Raw genomic sequence first — 21,592 nt, forward strand, 5'->3', positions numbered from 1 at the left:
CTTTGGATGGGTGCTCTGCTCTGCCTTTCACAGGCAAGTCAGACACAACTGGCTGGGGAACATTGATTAGGTAAGCAGTTTGAAAAAATTGTGTTCCTTATGCTACTTTTCAGAGTAAACCGGAACTCTTTGAAGCCATCCAGGGTTTACAATGCAGTCTTAACATTTTGTTATAGACAGTACCCTTCTGCATACTCACAGCACTCATGTGGTAAGTATTTGATGAAACATTAGTAGATGAGAGGGGAGTACTATTTTAAATGCTGTAAAAGGAATGCTGCGGAAAAGGACCTGGGGTGACAGTGGACAAGAAGCTGGATATGAGTCAGCAGTGTGCCCTTGTTGCCAAGAAGGCCAATGGCATTTTGGGATATATAAGTAGGGGCATAGCGAGCAGATCGAGGGACGTGATCGTCCCCCTCTATTCAACATTGGTGAGGCCTCATCTGGAGTACTGTGTCCAGTTTTGGGCCCCACACTACAAGAAGGATGTGGATAAATTGGAGAGAGTCCAGCGAAGGGCAACAAAAATGATTAGGGGTCTGGAACACATGAGTTATGAGGAGAGGCTGAGGGAACTGGGATTGTTTAGTCTGCAGAAGAGAAGAATGAGGGGGGATTTGATTGCTGCTTTCAATTACCTGAGAGGTGGTTCCAGAGAGGATGGTTCTAGACTATTCTCAGCGGTAGAAGAGGACAGGACAAGGAGTAATGGTCTCAAGTTGCAGTGGGGGAGATTTAGGTTGGATATTAGGAAAAACTTTTTCACTAGGAGGGTGGTGAAACACTGGAATGCGTTACCTAGGGAGGTGGTAGAATCTCCTTCCTTAGAAGTTTTTAAGGTCAGGCTTGACAAAGCCTTGGCTGGGATGATTTAATTGGGGATTGGTCCTGCTTTGAGCAGAGGGTTAGACTAGTTGACCTCCTGAGGTCCCTTCCAACCCTGATATTCTATGATTCTATGAAAAGGCACAGAGGGGCAGCCATCAGAAAGACAGTGAACAGAAAAAGTTGCTGGGGAGACACTGCTACTACTGTATATATCCCTGCCCTCTCACCTGGAAACCAGGTCTGAGGCTCATCCCCTTCCCGATTCTCCTTGAATTCCTGCTGACCAGCTAAGCTGTCCTGCTGGATCTCTTACAATCACATTAGCAGGTGGCTGCCATCCTGTATAATCCAGTTAGATTTTACGAGGGTGTCTATTTACACAGGACCAGGTATTAACCCCCTGTTTGCATATGTGTTTTGGGGTCTATCCATCACAGCCCAACAATACACTGTTGTGTTAAACAAGTGACTACTGTCCTTAAACGCATCTTTAACTTAAAAAAAAAAATCCGTAACCACCTCTCAAATAAACCTTTGAAAATACCAACAGGTATTGATTGTCATTACCATCAAAAATTAATCAGGCTCAAGTCCGTCTTCCAAAGTATTCTGAATCCATACTGCTGCTCTACTCTCGTACAAAAATGACGTCGATAATTTCGTATACCAATCAATCACTAGCCAAGAAAGCTTGTGCCTTACTTTTTGTGTGTTGTTGATGACATTTGTTCAGTGTTGCTCCCTAGTGAATCCTTATGTCATCTGCAGAATGATGTATAAATGTGTTTTGTAATTCCTATAAAAGGTTATCATAGTCATTAGTTTTCCCATGGCATAATTTGCACATTTTGTCATTTAGGCTGTGTACAAAGCTCACATTTTCAGTGCTTATTTTGATTAATAGAACAGTTCTACATCACAGTATTTTATGCTTGTATGAATAGTATAGAAGTGCTGTTCTTGTTTGTTAACTAACTGTTCCCATGGCCCTTTATGATACACAAAACACTAACAAAGGGTGGCATAAAATTAACAGTAGAAATGTAGCCTTCAGTAAAGTAAGTCTTCAGGCTTCCTGACTCAGGAGAATGGATCAGCCAATTGGTTTACATTTGTACAGAGCTTTTTATCCTGGAGCTTCCCATGGTACTCTGCAAATTATGTTCATATAAAACCATTGAAATGCAGATACCTCTGCAGTGAAATATGCAGGAGCATAACTGCTTCCTGGATGGCCACTGAAGTGTTTGGTGTCCTAAAGCTCAGAGGAGCCCAGCATGAACTGCTACATTCAGTAGCAAAGGGATTTGCTGTTGTTTATCAAAAGAAGTCAGGTTTTCTCTACAGCATTAATTCAGTAAACTTGGTGCTGTGGTAGAAGAAATCTTTAGCTAAAAGTCAAACAAAATTGTACTGGAAGCCTTGGGCTCAGTGTAAACAGGTCAGTTAAGATAGGTTATTGGGAGTGTTCCTTAGAGCAGTGGCTCCCAACCTTTCCAGACTACTGTACCCCTTTCAGGAGTCTGATTTGTCTTGTGTACCCCCAAGTTTCACCTCACTTAAAAACTAGTTGCTTACAAAATCAGACATAAAAATACACAAGTGTCACAGCACACCATTACTGAAAAATGGTTTACTTTCTCATTTTTATCATGTAATTATAAAATAAATCAATTGGAATATAAATATTGTACTTAGCAGTATAAATAAGTCGTTATCTATATGAAACTTTAGTTTGTACTGACTTTGCTGGTGCTTTTTATGTAGCCCATTGTAAAACTAGGCAAATATCTAGACGAGTTGATGTATCCCGTGGAAGACCTCTGTGAGCCCCCAGAGGTACACATACCCATGGTTGAGAACTACTGCCTTAGAACAATTTTTTGCTTTGCATGTATGATGTCTAGGAAGAGCGCATGTGAGGTTAGCTGCTTTTCTTAAATTTTCCATTTCTTTGTTTTCAGTGACTGAACAGGTGTAAATTTGTCAGCTTTGCTCCTCGGTGTCATCTTCTGAACATGTAATAATTTGTGTGTGTGTGTGAGGGTGGGGGAAATCAGGAAAGTCTCCTGCACACTCTGGACTGGAGGGTTATTGCTTGTTCATTAGTGATACGGAGCAGGCTTTCCAGATTGGTTCTGTGCTTTACATGTCAATGGTTCTTCTTGATATTTGAAAAACAGTCCAGTGCATCATCGTTGCTGATTCAGCTACTCTGTTAGCAGGGTTGCTAAGTGCAGTCCTCAAGCATGCCTGAAGTAGCTCTATTATAGGAAGTCACTTGATAAAATATCAAGGGGACAAAGAGCAGTTATTTATCAGTGAAGAGGTTTGCTGCGATATTCTTCCAAGCCTTCCACAGCTCTTCTTTGATAAACACTGAAGTGTATGCTGTTGTTTTAAATGGTTTGACAGATGTTAGCTTTTCAGATGTTAGCTTTGAATAAATGACAAATGGATTTTTTCACAGTCATGGAGTATGAATTAATGAAAATTGAGGCCTGTGCAAACATTCTGCAGTCGTCAGCTGATGGCACTGCCAAAAAACAATGGCAACATAATAATATGGTCCAAGAATAACCTAGTGCTCTTGGAGGTGGTAGGAGTGAAGAAAACGAAGGATGAAATTCAGCCCTGGGATAATCAAACACAACTCCTATTCCAGGCAATGGAAGCTGTACCTGATGAAACCAGGCTATATTTATATAGTTGAAATGAAGATAAAATGCTATTTGCATATGTGTGTATTTTTTCCTAATTAAATAATGAACATTTTAACTCATTTAGATATGTTTTGGGTACTAAGAGCCAGTTAATTAAGTTATTAACATTACATAAAACATGATGTAATGACCTCCTGGTTCAGCTATGAACTGGGATTGAATCAAACTCCAAAGGACAGGATTCTACCACTTAAGCTAAAAGGCTAAATTGATTAGCTAGAAGTAATAGCAGGCTGATACTCTCTTATGCTATCCAGCCAATAGACCAAAAATTTTAAATGATGGTGCCTCAATGTAGGCATTTAAATAAATGACTTGATTTCCTTTTGGTACGTAATTTGGAAAATATTGGCCTTGTTGATCTCTCTGTGTCTGTTTCCCTATCTATAACAAATAATACTCCCCATATCGGAGTACAGTTCAATAATGCTTTTAAAACGATTTGAGATATTTCAGTGGAAGTTGTTACAGAAATTTGAAGTATACCTATTTTTATATTTTATACTGCATAAGGCCCACAATAAACAATTGCAGGAAGAATTTAAGCAGATGTCTAAGGGACTGTTTTTATTAAATCTGTAGAGTAATGGTATAGTAATTGTTTTTAATCCTAACATATAAATGAAAGCAAAACAATCAGGAAACTTACATCTTCCTTTCTTTCCACGTTGAGGAATCATTATTGGCAAGGAATCAGGGCCAGGAGACGTAACAGACCTGGACAAAATTGTTCTTAGAATCATCATGCCAAAACATGACATTTTTCTGAAATTTGCCAAACAGAAAAGCAGACAATTGAAATAAGTGTCTTGTATATAGATATACCTTACATCTAGATACTGTAACATGGTTCACCAAAGCACATCACAAACTGCCTTGTCCTGTTCCCCTTTTCAGTAGGGATAACTGTGAGACAATCTTGTTGTAATATTTCTTTTGTGCTTGTTTACTGATGTATAGTTCTGTTGTAGTTGCCCCAAAGTCAATTGTCAGAAATCAGGATTTTCCTGTCATTTCAGTGGCTCTTTTGCATTCTGTTTTCTCTGTTTAGGGTTTCATTCAATGTCCATTGAAGTGAATGAGAGATGGTGGGCTTTGGATCTGGTTTTTTTGCAGATTTCATGCTTGGATAGAATGTCTTCAGAGGCAACATTTATGCCTGGCTATAGCAGGCCACATTTGGCTTTAGTCTGATGCTTCTCAATACCACATGGGCACTGTGGATTATGCATAGCATTTTCTAGCTTGATTCTTTGTGGTTTTATGATACTGGGTCCTTTGTGCAGAATCCAATCACATGAAACCATTTCATCTCCATAGTCCTAAATAGCTATGTTTCAAGGTGTTCTGTTGGTCATCTGTTTAGAGTAGTCGTCTCCAACCTTTTTATGTACAAGATCACTTTTTGAATTTGAGTGGAACCCAGGATCTACCCCGCCCCATCCCTGAGGTCCCGCCCCACTCTCTCTATCCCCACTCCCTCCATCACTTGCTGTCCCCCACCATCACTCACTTTCATCAGGCTGGGGCAGGGGGTTGGGTGTGGGAGCAGGGTGTGGGCTCTGGGCTGGGGCCAAGGGTTTTCGAGTGTGGGAGGGGGCTCTGGGCTGGGCTGAGGCTGGGGGAGGGGGTTTGGATGCAGGAGGGGATGCGGGGTGTGGGCTCTGGGAGGGAGTTTGGAGGAGGGCACTCTGGGCTGGGGCAGAGTGTTGGGATGCAAGTGGGGGTATGGGGTTCTGGCTGTAGGAGGGGGCTCAGGGCTGAGGGTTGGGGTGTGGGAGGGGTGCAGGATCCCGCAGGGTGGCACTTACCTTGGACAGCTTCCAGTCGATGGCAGAGTGGGGCTAAGGCAGGGTCCCTGCCTGCCCCAGTTCCATGCCGCTCCTGGAAGTGGCCATCACACCCCTGCAGCCCCTTGGTGGAGGAGGGGACGTGGCTCCATGTTCTGCCCCTCTCTTCAGGCACTGCCCCTGCAGCTCCCATTGGCCACAGTTCCCCATTCCCGGCCAATGGGAGCTGTCAGGACGGTGCTTGCAGGCAGGAGCAATGCATGGAGACCCCTTGCCCCCCTGGGGCCTTAGGGGTGGGTTGGCTGCTTCCAGGAGCAGCGCGGGGCTAGGGAGCCTGCCTTAGCCCCACTGCGCCGCCAGACTTTTAGTGGCTGGAGATCACGATCGACTGTCAGAGGCTGCAGGATCGACCAGTCGATTGTGATCTACCGGTTGGTGTCCACTGATTTAGAGTTACTCTTAGGCTGCTTTGAAATTGAGTCATTCTGTGTTTTGTGTTTTCCTTCTGAGACATCACACATTAGTTTAGCAATGGGTACAACTGAACTACAGTCATATTTACTCAGGCATGAAAGTAAAATTGAAAACTTACAGGTATGGGGGCTGGCTCCGGCCCCCTGGAAGGGGCGGGGCCTCAGGCAGAAGGGGCCGGGCGATTTAAAGGGCCCTCCAGTGGCGATTTAAAGGGCCCGGGCAGCAGCAGCCAGAGCCCCGGGCCCTTTTAAATTACCTTTCCCGGGGCAGCTTCTCCTTTTGCCCCACCTCCCCCCTCCACTGGCAGCCTGGGGGGTGTAAAAGGGGCAGCGACAATAAAGCGCTGCCATGGCAGCGCTTTAAATAGGGTCCTTTGCCATGGCAGCACTTTAAAGTAAGGCGGTAGGGGCTGGTAGCGGCAGCCACTTTTTATCGGTATGCCGTAGCGGCTCATAACGCCTTACTTTCACCCTGTATTTACTTCAAACTCCTCCTCCTGCAGTTCCTTGCTTTTCTAATGAATAGGCATTCTTGAAAACATGTCCATTATAAGAAGCTCCTTTCCAAACCTGTTTTTCACATCGAAGCAATACTTTTACAGTTTTGTGATTATTTTCTGCAGTATTTGTGATACTTTGCACTTTAGTTTCTGTAAAATGGCTTCCATATGGTCTGTTTTGACCTTAACCGATTTCTGCCTATAACTGTATTCATGGAACTGCTCACAACCCGAAACTATTGCCAGAATTTCTTTTTCAATCTTAGAATTTCTTTTGTTCTTTTGTATTTTAGTCAGTGCTTGAAAGTGTATCCTATTGGAAATATGTTTTGTATCGGGGCAGCCCCCAACCGATGTGAGTTTGCATCAACTAAGATCTTGGGCTGTAAATTTTGGTTGGGGTTTGGGTGCAAGAGAGGGTGGCTCTAAATTTCATAGACCTCAGTTGCTCGGGGAATCTAGACGGGCAGTTGCTCAATCATATATCTACCAAAAGGTTGGTTGGAGATGCAGAATTTTACATTACTGTATTGAGTTAAACCTGACAAAACCCTTGGCTTGCATCCAAAAATGAAAATAATCTTTCATTTTGAAGACTAGACGTGTCCTCTTTATAACTGTTTGCAAGCAACAGCATTCTCTTTTGATGGCCTTATTCAAATTGTCTAGGTCTATACAGATTGTTAAATTGTTTGGTTTTATTATGGTGACCATACTCCTAATCCAATCAGTTGGTGTCCGTTCACTCAATAACGTCTAGTTTTACTAGCTGATCAAATTCAGCATTTACTTTATTCTCAATACTAATGGGACTTTATGTGGCATGCTGATATCTATATTAATGAGTAGGACTGGTTGATTACTCGCAGTTAACTCACGTGATTAACTCAAAAAAATGAATCACAACTAAAAAAAGTTAATCACAATTAATCGCAGTTTTAATCGCACTGTTAAATAATAGAATACCAATTAAAATGTATTAAATATTTTGCATGTTTTTCTACAATTTCAAATATATTAATTTCAATTACAATACACAGTGTACAAGTATCACTTTATGTATTATTTTTGATTACACCTATTTGCACTGTAAAAATTATAAACAAAAGAAATAGTATTTTTCAATTTACCTCATACAAGTACTGTAGTGCAATCTCTTTATTGTAAAAGTGCAACTTACAAACTTAGGGGGTTTTTTGTTACATAATTGCACTCAAAAAATAAAATGTGTAAAACTTTAGAGCCTGCAAGTCCACTCAGTCCTATTTCTTGTTCAGCCAATTGCTAAGAGAAACAAATTTGTTTACATTTACAGGAGATAATGCTGCCCTCTTCTTATTTACAATGTCAACAGAAGGGAAAACAGGCGTTTGCATGGCACTTTTGCAGCCAACATTGCAAGGTATTTAGGTGCCAGATATGCTAAACATTCGTATGCCCCTTCATGCTTCAGCCACCATTCCAGAGGACATGCTTCCATGCTGATGACGCTCATTAAAAAAATAATGTATTTATTCAATTTGTGACTGCACTCCTTGGGGGAGAATTGTATGTCCCCTGCTCTATTTTATGTGCATTCTGCCATATATTTCATGTTTTAGCAGTCTTGGATGATGACCCAGCACATGTTGTTCATTTTAAGAACACTTTCACTGCAGATTTGAAAAATGCAAAGAAGGTACTAATGTGAGATTTCTACAGCATTCAACCCAAGGTTTAAAAATCTGAAGTGCCTTCCAAAATCTGAGAGGGACGAGGTATGGAGCATGCTTTCAGAAGTCTTAAAAGAGCGACACGCTGATGCAGAAACTACAGAACCCAAAAGTCCAAAAAAAGAAATCAACCTTCTGCTGGTGGCATCTGACTCAGCGGATGAAAATGAACATGTATTGGTCCACACTACTTTGGATCATTATGGAGCAGAGCCTGTTATCAGCATGGACTCATGTCCTCTGAAATGGTGGTTGAATCATGAAGGGACATATGAATCTTTAGCCCATCTGGCATGTAATTATCTTGTGACGCCAGCTATGATAGTTCAATACGAATGCCTGTACTCACTTTCAGGTGACCTTGTAAATGAGAAATGGGCAGCATTATCTCCTGCAAATGTAAACAAACTTGTTTGTCTGAGCGATTGGCTGAACAAGAAGTCAGACTGAGTGGACTTGTAGGCTCTACAGTTTTACATTTGAATGCAGTTATTTTTTGTACATAATTTTACATTTGTAAGTTCAACTTCCATGATAAAGAGATTGCACAACAGTACTTGTATTAGATTAATTGAAAAATACTATTTCTTTTGTTTTTTAGAGTGGAAATATTTTAAATCAAAAATAAAGTGAGCATTGTACACTTTGTATTGTTGTAATTGAAATCAATGTATTTGAAAATATAGAAAACATTGAAAAATATTTAAATGGTATTCTATTGTTTAACAGTGTGATTAATAACAATTAATTTTTTAAATATCTTGACAGTCCTATTAATGAGTTATAACCTGAACCTAGTCCATTAAACATCTCATCAAATATTTTAATAATTTCTTTTGCATCCTTGTTTTTACAAGTTGTATGCCTATTTGGTCATCTGCATGTGCAAATTGCTGTTAACCTGAGCAGAGCCTGGGACTTCCTTTTCCGCTGTTCCAAACTCTTTTAAGTGGTATCTGTCCTTATATGACATGCCTGCATGGTTTTACTTTTGCACCTCTGTGCCCCTTATAAAATTGGATATTCACTGATTATTTTGTATACTTTTTCTGAGATTACATTGCAAGTGCTAGTCTTTTTTTTAAAAAATCACTTTTTGCTCATTTATTACTGGTGTACACACCAATCTGTTTTAGACTCTTGCTTTGTTTTGTAAATGTACAAAGAGACTCAACTTAACACCTCTCGTTTCTGTAATATCATCATTTTCACCATCAATGCTGTATGTTCGTGAAAGTATTTTGCTTTTGTATTTCTTTGAAAGTTGTGCTTGGAGCTGAGCAGCACACTTAGAAAATGGTTGCTCTTATGCCTTGGATGACAGTGCACTCATGATTGCTTCCTGTATTTATTGCAAACTAACCTTTTATTCCCCATTTTTTTTAACATTCTTTCCTTGCTATACATTTTTAATTGGATGCACTTCATTTTTTTCACTGTTTGTTAACCTTTCATTTGGTAAACACAGTCTAAAGCAAATTTCGACTTTTCTTTATAAAGGCAAGTCAATTTCCTGCAATAACCTTGCTTTCACTTGGTTATTACTCATACCACAAGTAACTGAGTCTCTGTTTATTCTACCTGCTAACTTCTTATTTGTATGACTTGGATATATTACTCTGGTCAGTAGTCCAAGCTGTGTAGAAAATGTGGCTTTCCTATGTGGCACTCTTTCATAGATCAAGATAGTCTTAAACATTTTGAATTTTTCCCCTAACTTTGCAATCCCATACATGGTTTCACTAAAATGTAGCTCTCTGGTACCTCTGGGTCTCCCATGCACCCTCTCCTATTTGTCTGCAATACCATTTATTTTCAGGAAAATATGCTAATCCTGAAGAAAGCGAGATTGGATAGATGGTCCAATGGTGAGGGCTCTAGCGTGGGACTCAGGAGATCCAATTTTGATTCTCTGTTCTGCTGCAGATTTTGTGTGACTTTGGGCAAGTCGTTAAGCATTCTATCGCTCAGCTCCCCATCTGTAAAATTAAGATAATTATACTTCCCCCATTCCCCACCTCACAGGCATGTGGTGAGGATATATACATGGTACGCCCACATCTTGAATACTGCGTACAGATGTGGTCTCCTCATCCCAAAAAAGATATACTGGCATTAGAAAAAGTTCAGCAAAGGGCAACTAAAATGATTAAGGGTTTGGAATGGGTCCAATACATGGTGAGTTTAAAGAGGCTAGGACTTTTCAGCTTGGAAAAGAGGAGACTAAGGGGGGAGATGATAGAGGTATATAAAAATCATGAGTGGTGTGGAGAAAGGGAATAAGGAAAAGTTATTTACTTGTTCCCATAATATAAGAACTAGGGGCCACCAAATGAAATTAATGGGCAGCAGGTTTAAAACAAATAAAAGGAAGTTGTTCACACAGCGCACAGTCAACCTGTGGAACTCCTTGCCTGAGGAGGTTATGAAGGCTAGGACTATAACAGGGTTTAAAAGAGAACTGGATAAATTCATGGAGGTTAAGTCCATTAATGGCTATTAACCAGGATGGGTAAGGAATGGTGTTCCTAACCTCTGTTTGTCAGAGGGTGGAGATGGATGGCAGGAGAGACACTTGATCATTACCTGTTAGGTTCCCTCCCTCTGAGGCACCTGGCATTGGCCACTGTCAGCAGACAGGATACTGGGCCGAAAGGACCTTTGGTTTGATCCAGTATGGCCATTCTTATGTTCTGAAAGATTGAAGCACTCAGATACTACAGTAATGTGGGCTATATAATTATTTTTGGTAGCTAGCATGTGACTGCTTCTAGACGTGATTCAAGTGGCTTCATTTGCTCCATCTTTGTCAAAGATTCAGTTTTCTTCTGTCAACGTGCATAAAGATGTGATGCACAGGAAGTTGGTGAGTGTTTGGTGAGGAAAGTTGACCAGTGACCAGTCACAACAGGCTAAAAAATACAACTGAGATTAACAGAAATCTAAAACGTGCTTAAGACCAGTAAACTACTAGCTTTTAAAATTATTTGTCCTTACTCCTAACTCTTCAGTATCTGCCTATAGTGGATATGTCAGAAACTACCTTCAGTGCATTAACAATATCATAATCATCATTGTGTCACAGTTCAGGGCAGCTGCACCTGTATTCCCCTTCTGTGGTCCAATAAATGCATCTACTTTAGGCCCCTGGCTTGTCAGCTGTCACCTCTTTTGGGTGGAGACCTGGGCCTCCCTTCCCAAGGGTATTTGCAGGCTGCACAGTTCCCTGACTATACTGTGATATCCCCAGCAAAAGACAGACTGCCTAAGCAGGCCTGCTTCACTTCTCTCCTCAGAGATGGTACATAGCATGATTGCCACAGTTAGGTTATCACACAGCTCTATGTAAGCAAGCACATTTATTCTTAAAATGAAAGCATTCAGAGAAAACCTACTAACACAATACATGCATGCTAATAAGCTTACCACAGATCACCCCAACTCCACAAGGTCTCCGGCCAGTGAACAGTCCTTCAAACTCTATCTAGGGGTTCTCCCTGTGGTCACAAGTTCATCACAGGTTCAGCTCAGAACAAGCACCATCAGCCTTATGGGCTCTCAGTATTTGAAAGTTCTTCCCTAAGGATTGGGGGATACACCCTCCATTGAACCAGAGCTCCTGTCTGTTTGCTGGATCAGAAGGAAGTCCCCAAGTCACTTTTAACTCAAGCTATTTAACCAAAATTCCTTTCTTTGTCTGTTGGTCCCCAAAAATCCAGTTTGAACCAGTATAGGTGAGATTCTCTTCAGGTGGTCGTAGCTGTCTGGAGGCTCTCTGTGTGAATTTGCTAACCACCCACCTAAATCGTTTACCTGACCAACCTCCACTTAGTTCCTGGGAGGCTGTGGTCCCCCGCCCCCATGGAAATACATACAATCCCTCAACAGTACATGAACATTTGCATTTTTAATACAGTGAACTCCTAAAATACTTATTGAATTAAGTTTAAGGTTTGTCCAAGATATTGCAAGGTATTGGCATACAGTACATTCACCTTTATCATCATTACCAGCCGTGCTGCACTTCTGTTCTCCTTTACTGGCCCAGTTTTTGTGGCCTCTAACCAGTCCAAGGCATGATTAGTGGAAATTAGAGAGAAGATAATGAGTGGATCAGGTGCATAAAGTACTTGTTTTCCGCAGACTAGGAGATGTTGCTAATTCATTGTTTATATTTCTGCCCTGTCTCTGCCATTTGTGCTTGTCCCCTGATGTAGGAAACTCTGGAAGATTTTTAGTGGCAGGGCCAACAGCTACACACCTCTGGTAAAATCTTGGCTTCACTGAAGTCAGTAAAGTTTTACCATTGGTTTCAATGGTGCCAGGATTTCACCCCTTGTATATATGTATGTGTGTGTGTGTGTGTATAAATAAATAAATTAAATTGTAGAGAAATTCCACACTTTGGGGGAAAGAATTAAACTTTTGTTTGGAATATTAAAATAAGAGCTGAGGAGAGGGATTTTAATGATCGAGTGCATGTAGGTAGGCAAACAGATGAAAAGTATAGCAGGATTGCATGGTTTTCCAAATTATTATCACATGACTAGCCCTGCTACAAATCTCTAATATATAACACTCATAATAAAGTACGTTTGAATGAATGGGAGGACTAAATACCAATTCCAGTACAAGTTTAAAATAGTTATTTGTGATTTTCAGTTTTTCACTCTATATTTCTTGTTAAAAGCCATACAAATCAGGATCGTGTTAATAGCGTAACATAGGATGAGCCATAAGATGTAGAAAAGGTCTATGAATTTTGATCTTTGCTCCATCACACTCAGACTGAAGCTGATGTTTCCAGAAAATCTCTCTCTTTCTTTGAACCTTGGGGTTATTTCAGTGTCAGAAATATGTATTGCTTCATAAAAGGGGAGCAAGAACTCCACACATTCCATGTATGCACACTCTTCCTCCCACACACACACAAAATGTTTCAGAGTTTTGTGTCTATAATCTTCCTTTATTTTTTGCAAAGGTAGTAGTATCATGTATGTACTTTGGAGACAGATTATACATTGTAGTGCACACCACAACTAAAAAGTAAAATGCCATTAAAACATAACAGCAGCTCTGGTGAGAACAGAGGCAGTTCAAGTCAAGATTTTGTTCTATTGTGACTCCAAATATTCTCCTTACTAGACATAATGCAATTCTTTTTTTTTCTTCTTTCCAATTTAGGTACTTCAAAAGCTAGGGAAAGCTGATGAAACAAAAGATGAACAATTTGAAGAATATATTCAAAACTTCAAACGACAAGAGGTCAGTTTCTTGTTTGGTTTGTGTAACACCAAAACATTGGGGTGTATTTGAATTCATTGATTGTGATGAACATGCTTTCTGGCAACAGGTCAGACACATTGTGTGAAGATTTACAGTTAAAGGATTTCATCCAGCAGTCCTCATGTAAACAAAACCCAGTTCAAGTTTTGTTTGCAAAGGGACCACAGGATTGGGCCCAACATTTGTAATAAAGGGCCAAGTTCTGATTTCATGCAACACCATTCTGAAACTTCAGGCACTCTCTTGAACATAATATCATGTAACTCACTGGAGTGACTGTGGATGTACAACAGTATAACTGAAAACAGAATCTCACCCAAATTAATACTGCAAATGCAAAATTGTAGTTGTATTTTACAAAGGGGAGGCATTTCTTTGCTTGTTTTCTTAGTAGTTGTCAAAGTCTTAAGATGAATATGAACATTAGACTATAGTGTGTATTCTTCCTGCACTGCCCTATTGATGTATTAATAATAATAATTATTATTATTGTTAATATTTATTTCACAACAGCGCACAGGCACCCCAATCAAGATTGGAGCTTCATTGGGCTAGGTACTGTAGGTACACATATGATGAGATACTTTCTGTCCCAAAGACCTAATTATCTACTCTGCTTACAATGTACTCTAAATTCTAACCTCCATTACTCCTTGCTGTACTGATCAGAGGTGACTAATTATATTGAATTCCATGGCACCTTTCTAGTGTGAATTAATACCCACTAAGAATTAGATGAATTCTACCAAGATTATTTCATTTGTTATGTAAAACAAGTATGAATCCAGGTCTCCAGAGGTTTAACCATAGTTTTTCTGTTCTTCCCTTTGCTTGCGGTTTAGCTCACATGTAAAGACATTCAAATAGTTCAGGCCCAAGAAGTTATTTCTCCATCTGTTGTTGAATGTACTTGGGATACAAAAGATCTGTTTTATTTATCTAAAATGTTTCACATGTAAGTGAAAATAACAAATTTATTTTTTTAAAAGTTCACCTGTATCAAGATGTTTTCTATAAAAACAGCCCCATTAGAAAAGAGCTAACATGGTGAAATGGTCACTTTAAATGAGAAGCCGCTAGAGACCGATTTGTATCTCCATCACCTCTGTTTGTTCATACCCTCTCTTACAATCCAGAAACTCACTCATGGGAGAGGTAACTAGGACTCGGGGAGCATCAGGGTTGGTCCTCCACATTTTAGTATGGCACATGAGAATTGGCTTTGGGAGCATGAGACTGTCTGTGTTTGTGATACCCTCCCTGAATCAGTCCCTACCCATGCCACTCACTGGTGTATCTCCCATACAGACACTGCTCATTCCTCCCCCCGCCTCACTTGCTCCAGACTGGCCAGCCCCAGTTGGGCTCTTGCTCAGTGTCCTTGCAATTAATGGAGAGGGGTGCAGAGAGCCACTGAGGTAAAGGATTTGCACTCCCCACTCCGTGAGGCCCAGGAGCAATTCAGGAATTGCTTGTCCAGGTGGATCTTCACTTCTCCATCCCAAGGCTCAAGGGACGGGAGACAGCAGCAGTCACTGTTCTGGGAGGGTGGTTCTTCACTCACCTTTCTGAGGCCTGGAGGGAGATGGAGATACCGTGAGCCACTGGGCCCAAAGCAGAGAGCAGACCTGGGAGCTGTTGGGCCATGCAAGGATCTTGTATTTTTCTCTTTTCCAAGATTTTTAACAGGGACCTTTACATTAACATGGGGCATTTTTCTACTTCCTCTTCTGCAGCTGCTTATTGTCGAGTGGGAAGCCATAATCATTTCTTGGTAATGTCAGTGCCATTTGCATGGCAACTAATTGTGATGTCAAAAAACAGAGGTATATGTTTTCTCTTTGGTGGAGCAAAGGTGGGAGGAATGAGGCCCTGTTAAGAAACAAAGTTCCTGTAAGATGTAATTTTTAGCCAAATGACTCTAGTAATAGAAGAAGAAATAAGAAGGAAGATGAAAGGAGTGGGGGGAATCTCCTATTTCAACAAAATTTTGTCTAAGATAATTTGTTTTTGAAGAATTTGCTGTAGTGGTATTTTCCTGCTGGAAGTCTTGCTGTGGGCAAACAAGGCTGATGATGCTACTTTTATTTATCTTCTCAGTCTTTGGTGGACAGACTGTAAATAATGAGCAGTCATGGGCACAGCAGAATCTAGATAGCACTAAATCAGGACATAACCATGACTTAGGGCAAGAGGTTGAATTGAGGGGGAAAGTATTACCATTCCTTTTCTAAACTCCACCCACAAAATAAGCCCTGCCCATGTGATGTTCCAAATTGACACCATTTTGAGTAGATAGTGCAGATGTTCAAAATCTGATCATGCATGCTCTCTGAGCTCGATTGGGCTCCTTGGGCTTCCCCCTCAGTGGGGTTCAGATGTATCCATAGGCTCTGCTTGGTTCCTAGTGCTCGATTATGGAAAAACAAAAGCCTGTCCGTTTGCATAGGTCTTCATAATATGCCTTCTCTTGGTTTGTCCTTGCTTTAATCAACAGTGAAATAGTTGACAAAGTTCAGATATAAAATATTATCATTGTGCATCTGAATTAACACCCATTATGATGAATGTAGCATTTCTCAGCTTTCAAAGCAACTCAACCAAACCTCCCAGTCAGAGAACATTTTAAGGGAAATTCCAAACTTTACTTAAAATCTCTGACTAGCAATTTGGCTCAATAATGCATCCATCTGATTCCCAGCTGTGCCCTAGGGCTGCATTTGAATTCTGGGGAGATTGTCCCTTCAGCTTTGCTTCCCCTTCTGGGGTGTTTGCAGCCACCGATGCCCCTGCAGGCTTTAGTGAGTGAGCTAAATTGAGAAATGCCAGAGAATAAAAGAAAGGTCTGTTTCACTTTCTCCCTCCCTTATCAAGTGTCTCATTGGGGGATCTTGATGAGTTCTGTGAGCAGAATGCAGTCCATACCCCTACTTATCCAGGCAGGGTCATCTTCCCCCACTCCCCATTCCCTAACAGGAAAGAACTGGCTACAGGGGCTAGCAACCACCCCACCTCTATCTGTGTTAGAGCAGTGAAGCCAGATGGAAGATTGTGCCTGGGTTCCTATAGCCTACATTAGCAGCCATGCCTCTGATGGTCATACCATCCTCCTCCTACCCATCCATTTTCCCCATAAATCATGGATGGACAGCACTGGACACAGCACCATTCTCCAATGCCCACTTTGTTTCCATGCTTCGACCTCCTCCAAGCAGCTGGCCAAGGAGTGAGAAGAGGGGCAGAAACCCAGATGTGGAAGAATAACAAGGCAGCAAGGGATCTCTTTTTGGCCCACCATTTATTTACTTCTAACCCTTAGCCCACATTTTATAAGGCCAGAATGTTCCTCAGTGCATATCAGTCCAAATTCAAAATAGCCACATTTACCTTCAGTAGTTACACTATCTCCTCTGATGGTCGAAGACCCAGTGGTTCTAACTAAGGAAGATGGTTAACTGAAAGAATGGCCTTCTCAATACACTGGCACTTCACAGGCAGCCAGTTCCAGAAAGACATCACCTCAGTTTCCTTTGTTGGCATGAAAACTCTCAGATGGCAACAGACCACCCCACCCTCTGGGAAAAAAAATTATGATCAGTTATGACACTCTAAGCTCCTGCACATGCTGTCACAAGCTATGCTAACATTTCTTCCAGGATTGTGTTAGTGTTAATACTGGCTTAAAGAAGAAGAAAAATCACTTCTATCTTTTTCTGGATAATTTTTCTTATCAGAACTCTGTATAGCGAGAGTTGAATCTAACCACAGAGTCATATGGTTTCTGGAATATGTTGGATTCATAATAAATACAGACACATGGTACCAGGGAAGTCAATCAAAGGTCTGGGATGAGAAAGAATATTATCTGGTACAAAGTCTTATTTCAGATGAATATTAACTGAAAATGGCCACAAAAGCCATAAACAGAAACAAAAATCCAATTACTATTGGAGCCTGTTGGGAATTCTGATCTCAGACACAGGCATGCTTCAGTGAACCAAGAGTGCATAGGAGACCTGTCCAGTATTATTTGTTGTTCCTTCCACATCTCACACTATCACATCCATTGGCAGAGACCACAGTCCTATTGTAAATTCTCCTCTCCGTCAACTGGTGAATGCGGCGAATCAGACATTTTTAAGGGATTCACTGATTAGCAAACCAGGCAGAGTGATCTTTAGGTCAGAGGCCAACTGGGGATAATGGAGGAAGGTTCATTTAGATCCCATTTCAATCCAGGAAATGGGTACCAGAGACAGAGCACAGCATCCACCAGCTGGAACATAGTGATCCACTGAGGTAGAAGCTACAGAGTACTATTTAAAGTAGAAAGGGGTGGCAGAGATTCCCTGCCTGACCCTCCACCTCTCTCAGGAACCCCACTTCCTCACACCAGCAGCCAGGAGGACTTTAATATGGGTGTATCAGAATATCCAAGCAAAAAGGCCAAGTGTCTGTTATCAGCATGCTCAAGAAAAGGAATCCCAACATTAAATACTTCCTTGGGGGCAACAAAGTTTGCTTTTTCATGAGCTCACAGAAAACTGCCTTGGGACCTCATTCTGCTCCATACAGCACTACCCAGACCCCTGCCAGAGGTATCACTATATTTTCTACCCATTAAAATAGATGTCCCAATAGCTACTATTTCCAGTCGGATGAGTTTCTGAAGTTGGGTCTCCTCAGAGAAGACTTCCAGTATACTAGTTTTAACTCAGAGAAGCAGTTCTCACAACTGTCACAGCGTTCATTCCCAAAATAGATGGAAGAAATAATCTTCCTTTCATTAAGCATCAAAGTTTGGAGCACGGACAAACTCAGGAAAGGAAGTTTGTCTCCCCTGTACTGAGATCTGCTAGGCAGCCTCATTGCCATCGATACATACATTCATCAAAATCTACATATGGGCCATTTAATCTTTAGCCAATACCATTTCTTGTATGCAATGTTGTTGTAACTCTGTCAGTCCCAGGATATGAGAGAGGCCAGGTGGGTGAGGTAGTATCTTTTTATTGGAGCAACTTCTGTTGGTGAGAGAGACACGCTTTCGAGTTACACAGAGCTCTTCTTCAGGTTCAGATCCAGCAAGATACTTAACCACTTGAGTATCACCACATGCTTAAGTTTAGTCACCTCCTTATGCACCTTGATGAAACAGAGCTGTCACTGAACAAAAAAGTCAACTGTATGGTCTTTCTGGAGGCACTTTGAACTGAGCTTTTTAATTTTTTTTCCCATGGAGGAATTTCATCTGACTTAGGATTCCTGAGGATTCCTTCAGGTTTACCCACCACCATCCACCTCTTGGCTGAGGACTACAGAATAGAATCCTCTTCTGGGCCTATCAAACCAGCTGCTGAATTGGCCAGATGAATCACTACAGGCTAACACGAGTCAGTTCATTTTTTGCAGGCACTGAGCAGGCTGCCTTTACGTAGTTTCCAAGTTCTATGAATCAGAAGAAGCCAGATACCAGAACTGAACCAGGGTCTCTTAGCATAGAGCAATGAGATTTGGATTTTAAACAATACATAAAACATATTCATATCTTAGCTTTATTTTGCTTTGCAAGGAAGTTGTCACTATTAAATAGAATTCATGTACTGTGAATAGGTTCATATAGAACACAGACACTTTCTGTATACTAAAAGATAGCAATTCCTGAAGCTTTATTTCTTCTTTTCTGCATAAGCTAATTGTGAACATGCCTAGCTTTTTAATTCAGCCTAAAGTAAAAAAAAAAAAAAGTGTCAAATCTTGCATGTTCCTCTCTCAGGCAAAAATATCACTGATTCTAGTGGGAGTTTGTACTAATAAACACGATGAAGGATTTGGGCCTAAATTTTCTCTCTGCTCCATTGTTCAAGCAAGTGCATCTTGCACTTTATTTTTATTTTCTGATCCCAGTCTCCTGGAAAGAATTTATTACTTGCTGACTAGTATTATGCAAAGTTAAACAGTGATTCCCTTGTTGCTAAGTGTATTCTAATCAGAATAATGCCAGCATTATAATTCATAACAGATCAATATTCTGTTTAATGTCTCCTGTGCATCTTTATCTTTAATTGCTCAGTTGCTCCATCAGTATGTGAGACCATTTCTGTGATGGAAAACAAAAAGCAAGTTATAGGTATTTCATTAGGCTATTAAAAAAATAGCCTATCCACCACTCACTGTTATAAAATAAAATGTTGCCTGGATGAAAATTAAGTAGAATGTCCAGTGTTCTGGGTGCTGGTTTATAAAATTACGAGAAAATCAAGAGGCTTTTCTGCAGTGAGCAAAGCTTGTTCCTTTAGTTGAGTTACAGAATTCACATTTCAGAGTAACAGCCGTGTTAGTCTATATTCGCAAAAAGAAAAGGAGTACTTGTGGCACCTTAGAGACTAACCAATTTGTTTGAGGATAAGCTTTCGTGAGCTACAGCTCGCTTCATCGGATGCATACTGTGGAAAGTGTAGAAGATCTTTTTACATATACACAAAGCATGAAAAAATACCTCCTCCCACCCCACTCTCCTGCTGATAATAGCTTATCTAAAGTGATCACTCTCCTTACAATGTGCATGATAATCAAGTTGGGCCATTTCCAGCAGAAATCCAGGTTTTCTCCCCCCCCCCCCCAACCCACTCTCCTGCTGGTAATAGCTTATCTAAAGTGACCACTCTCCTTATAATGTGTATGATAATCAAGGTGGGCCATTTCCAGCATAAATCCAGGGTTTAACAAGAACGTCTGGGGGGGCAGGGGGGGAGAAAGGGTTGGAAAAAACAAGGGGAAATAGGTTACCTTGCATAATGACTTAGCCACTCCCAGTCTCTATTCAAGCCTAAGTTAATTGTATCCAATTTGCAAATGAATTCCAATTCAACAGTTTCTCGCTGGAGTCTGGATTTGAAGTTTTTTTGTTATAATATCACAACTTTCATGTCTGTAATCGCGTGACCAGAGAGATTGAAGTGTTCTCCGACTGGTTTATGAATGTTATAATTCTTGACATCTGATTTGTGTCCATTTATTCTTTTACGTAGAGACTGTCCAGTTTGCCCAATGTACATGGCAGAGGGGCATTGCTGGCACATGATGGCATAGATCACATTGGTGGATGTGCAGGTGAACGAGCCTCTGATAGTGTGGCTGATGTTATTAGGCCCTGTGATGGTGTTCCCTGAATAGATATGTGGGCACAGTTGGCAACGGGCTTTGTTGCAAGGATAGGTTCCTGGGTTAGTGGTTCTGCTGTGTGGTATGTGGTTGCTGGTGAGTATTTGCTTCAGGTTGGGGGGCTGTCTGTAGGCAAGGACTGGCCTGTCTCCCAAGATTTGTGAGTGTTGGGTCATCCTTCAGGATAGGTTGTAGATCCTTAATAATGCATTGGAGGGGTTTTAGTTGGGGGCTGAAGGTAACGGCTAGTGGCGTTCTGTTATTTTCTTTGTTAGGCCTGTCCTGTAGTAGGAGACTTCTGGGAACTCTTCTGGCTCTATCAATCTGTTTCTTCACTTCCGCAGGTGGGTAGTGTAGTTGTAAGAATGCTTGCTAGAGATCTTGTAGGTGTTTGTCTCTGTCTGAGGGGTTGGAGCAAATGCGGTTGTATCGCAGAGCTTGGCTGTAGACGATGGATCGTGTGGTATAGTCAGGGTGAAAGCTGGAGGCGTGTAGGTAGGAATAGCGGTCAGTAGGTTTCCGGTATAGGGTGGTGTTTATGTGACCATCGTTTATTAGCACTGTAGTGTCCAGGAAGTGGATCTCTTGTGTGGACTGGACCAGGCTGAGGTTGATGGGGGATGGAAATTGTTGAAATCATGGTGGAATTCCTCAAGGGCTTCTTTTCCATGGGTCCAGATGATGAAGATGTCATCAATATAGCGCAAGTAGAGTAGGGGCATTAGGGGACGAGAGCTGAGGAAGCGTTGTTCTAAGTCAGCCATAAAAATGTTGGCATACTGTGGGGCCATGCGGGTACCCAAAGCAGTGCCGCTGATCTGAAGGTATACATAGTCCCCAAATGTAAAATAGTTATGGGTAAGGACAAAGTCACAAATTTCAGCCACCAGGTTAGCCGTGACATTATCGGGGATAGTGTTCTTGATGGCTTGTAGTCCATCTTTGTGTGGAATGTTGGTGTAGAGGGCTTCTACATCCATAGTGGCCAGGATGGTGTTATCAGGAAGATCACCGATGGATTGTAGTTTCCTCAGGAAGTCAGTGGTATCTCAAAGGTAGCTGGGAGTGCTGGTAGCGTAGGGCCTGAGGAGGGAGTCTACATAGCCAGACAAT

General features: G+C 41.2%; 1 protein-coding gene across 5 annotated transcripts in view; it reads left to right on the forward strand.

Annotated features, from left to right (window-relative positions):
- Positions 1–21,592, forward strand: part of AMPH (amphiphysin) — a 171,656-nt gene that overhangs the window by 65,335 nt on the left and 84,729 nt on the right. For all 5 annotated transcript variants that reach the window (XM_073332856.1, XM_073332859.1, XM_073332857.1 and 2 more), the window contains exon 2: positions 13,214–13,294. In XM_073332856.1, the coding sequence (XP_073188957.1) occupies positions 13,214–13,294 (81 nt within the window). The remainder of the gene's footprint in view (positions 1–13,213; positions 13,295–21,592) is intronic.

Source organism: Lepidochelys kempii, chromosome 2, assembly GCF_965140265.1.
Source record: "Lepidochelys kempii isolate rLepKem1 chromosome 2, rLepKem1.hap2, whole genome shotgun sequence".
Lineage (NCBI taxonomy): Eukaryota > Metazoa > Chordata > Testudines > Cheloniidae > Lepidochelys > Lepidochelys kempii.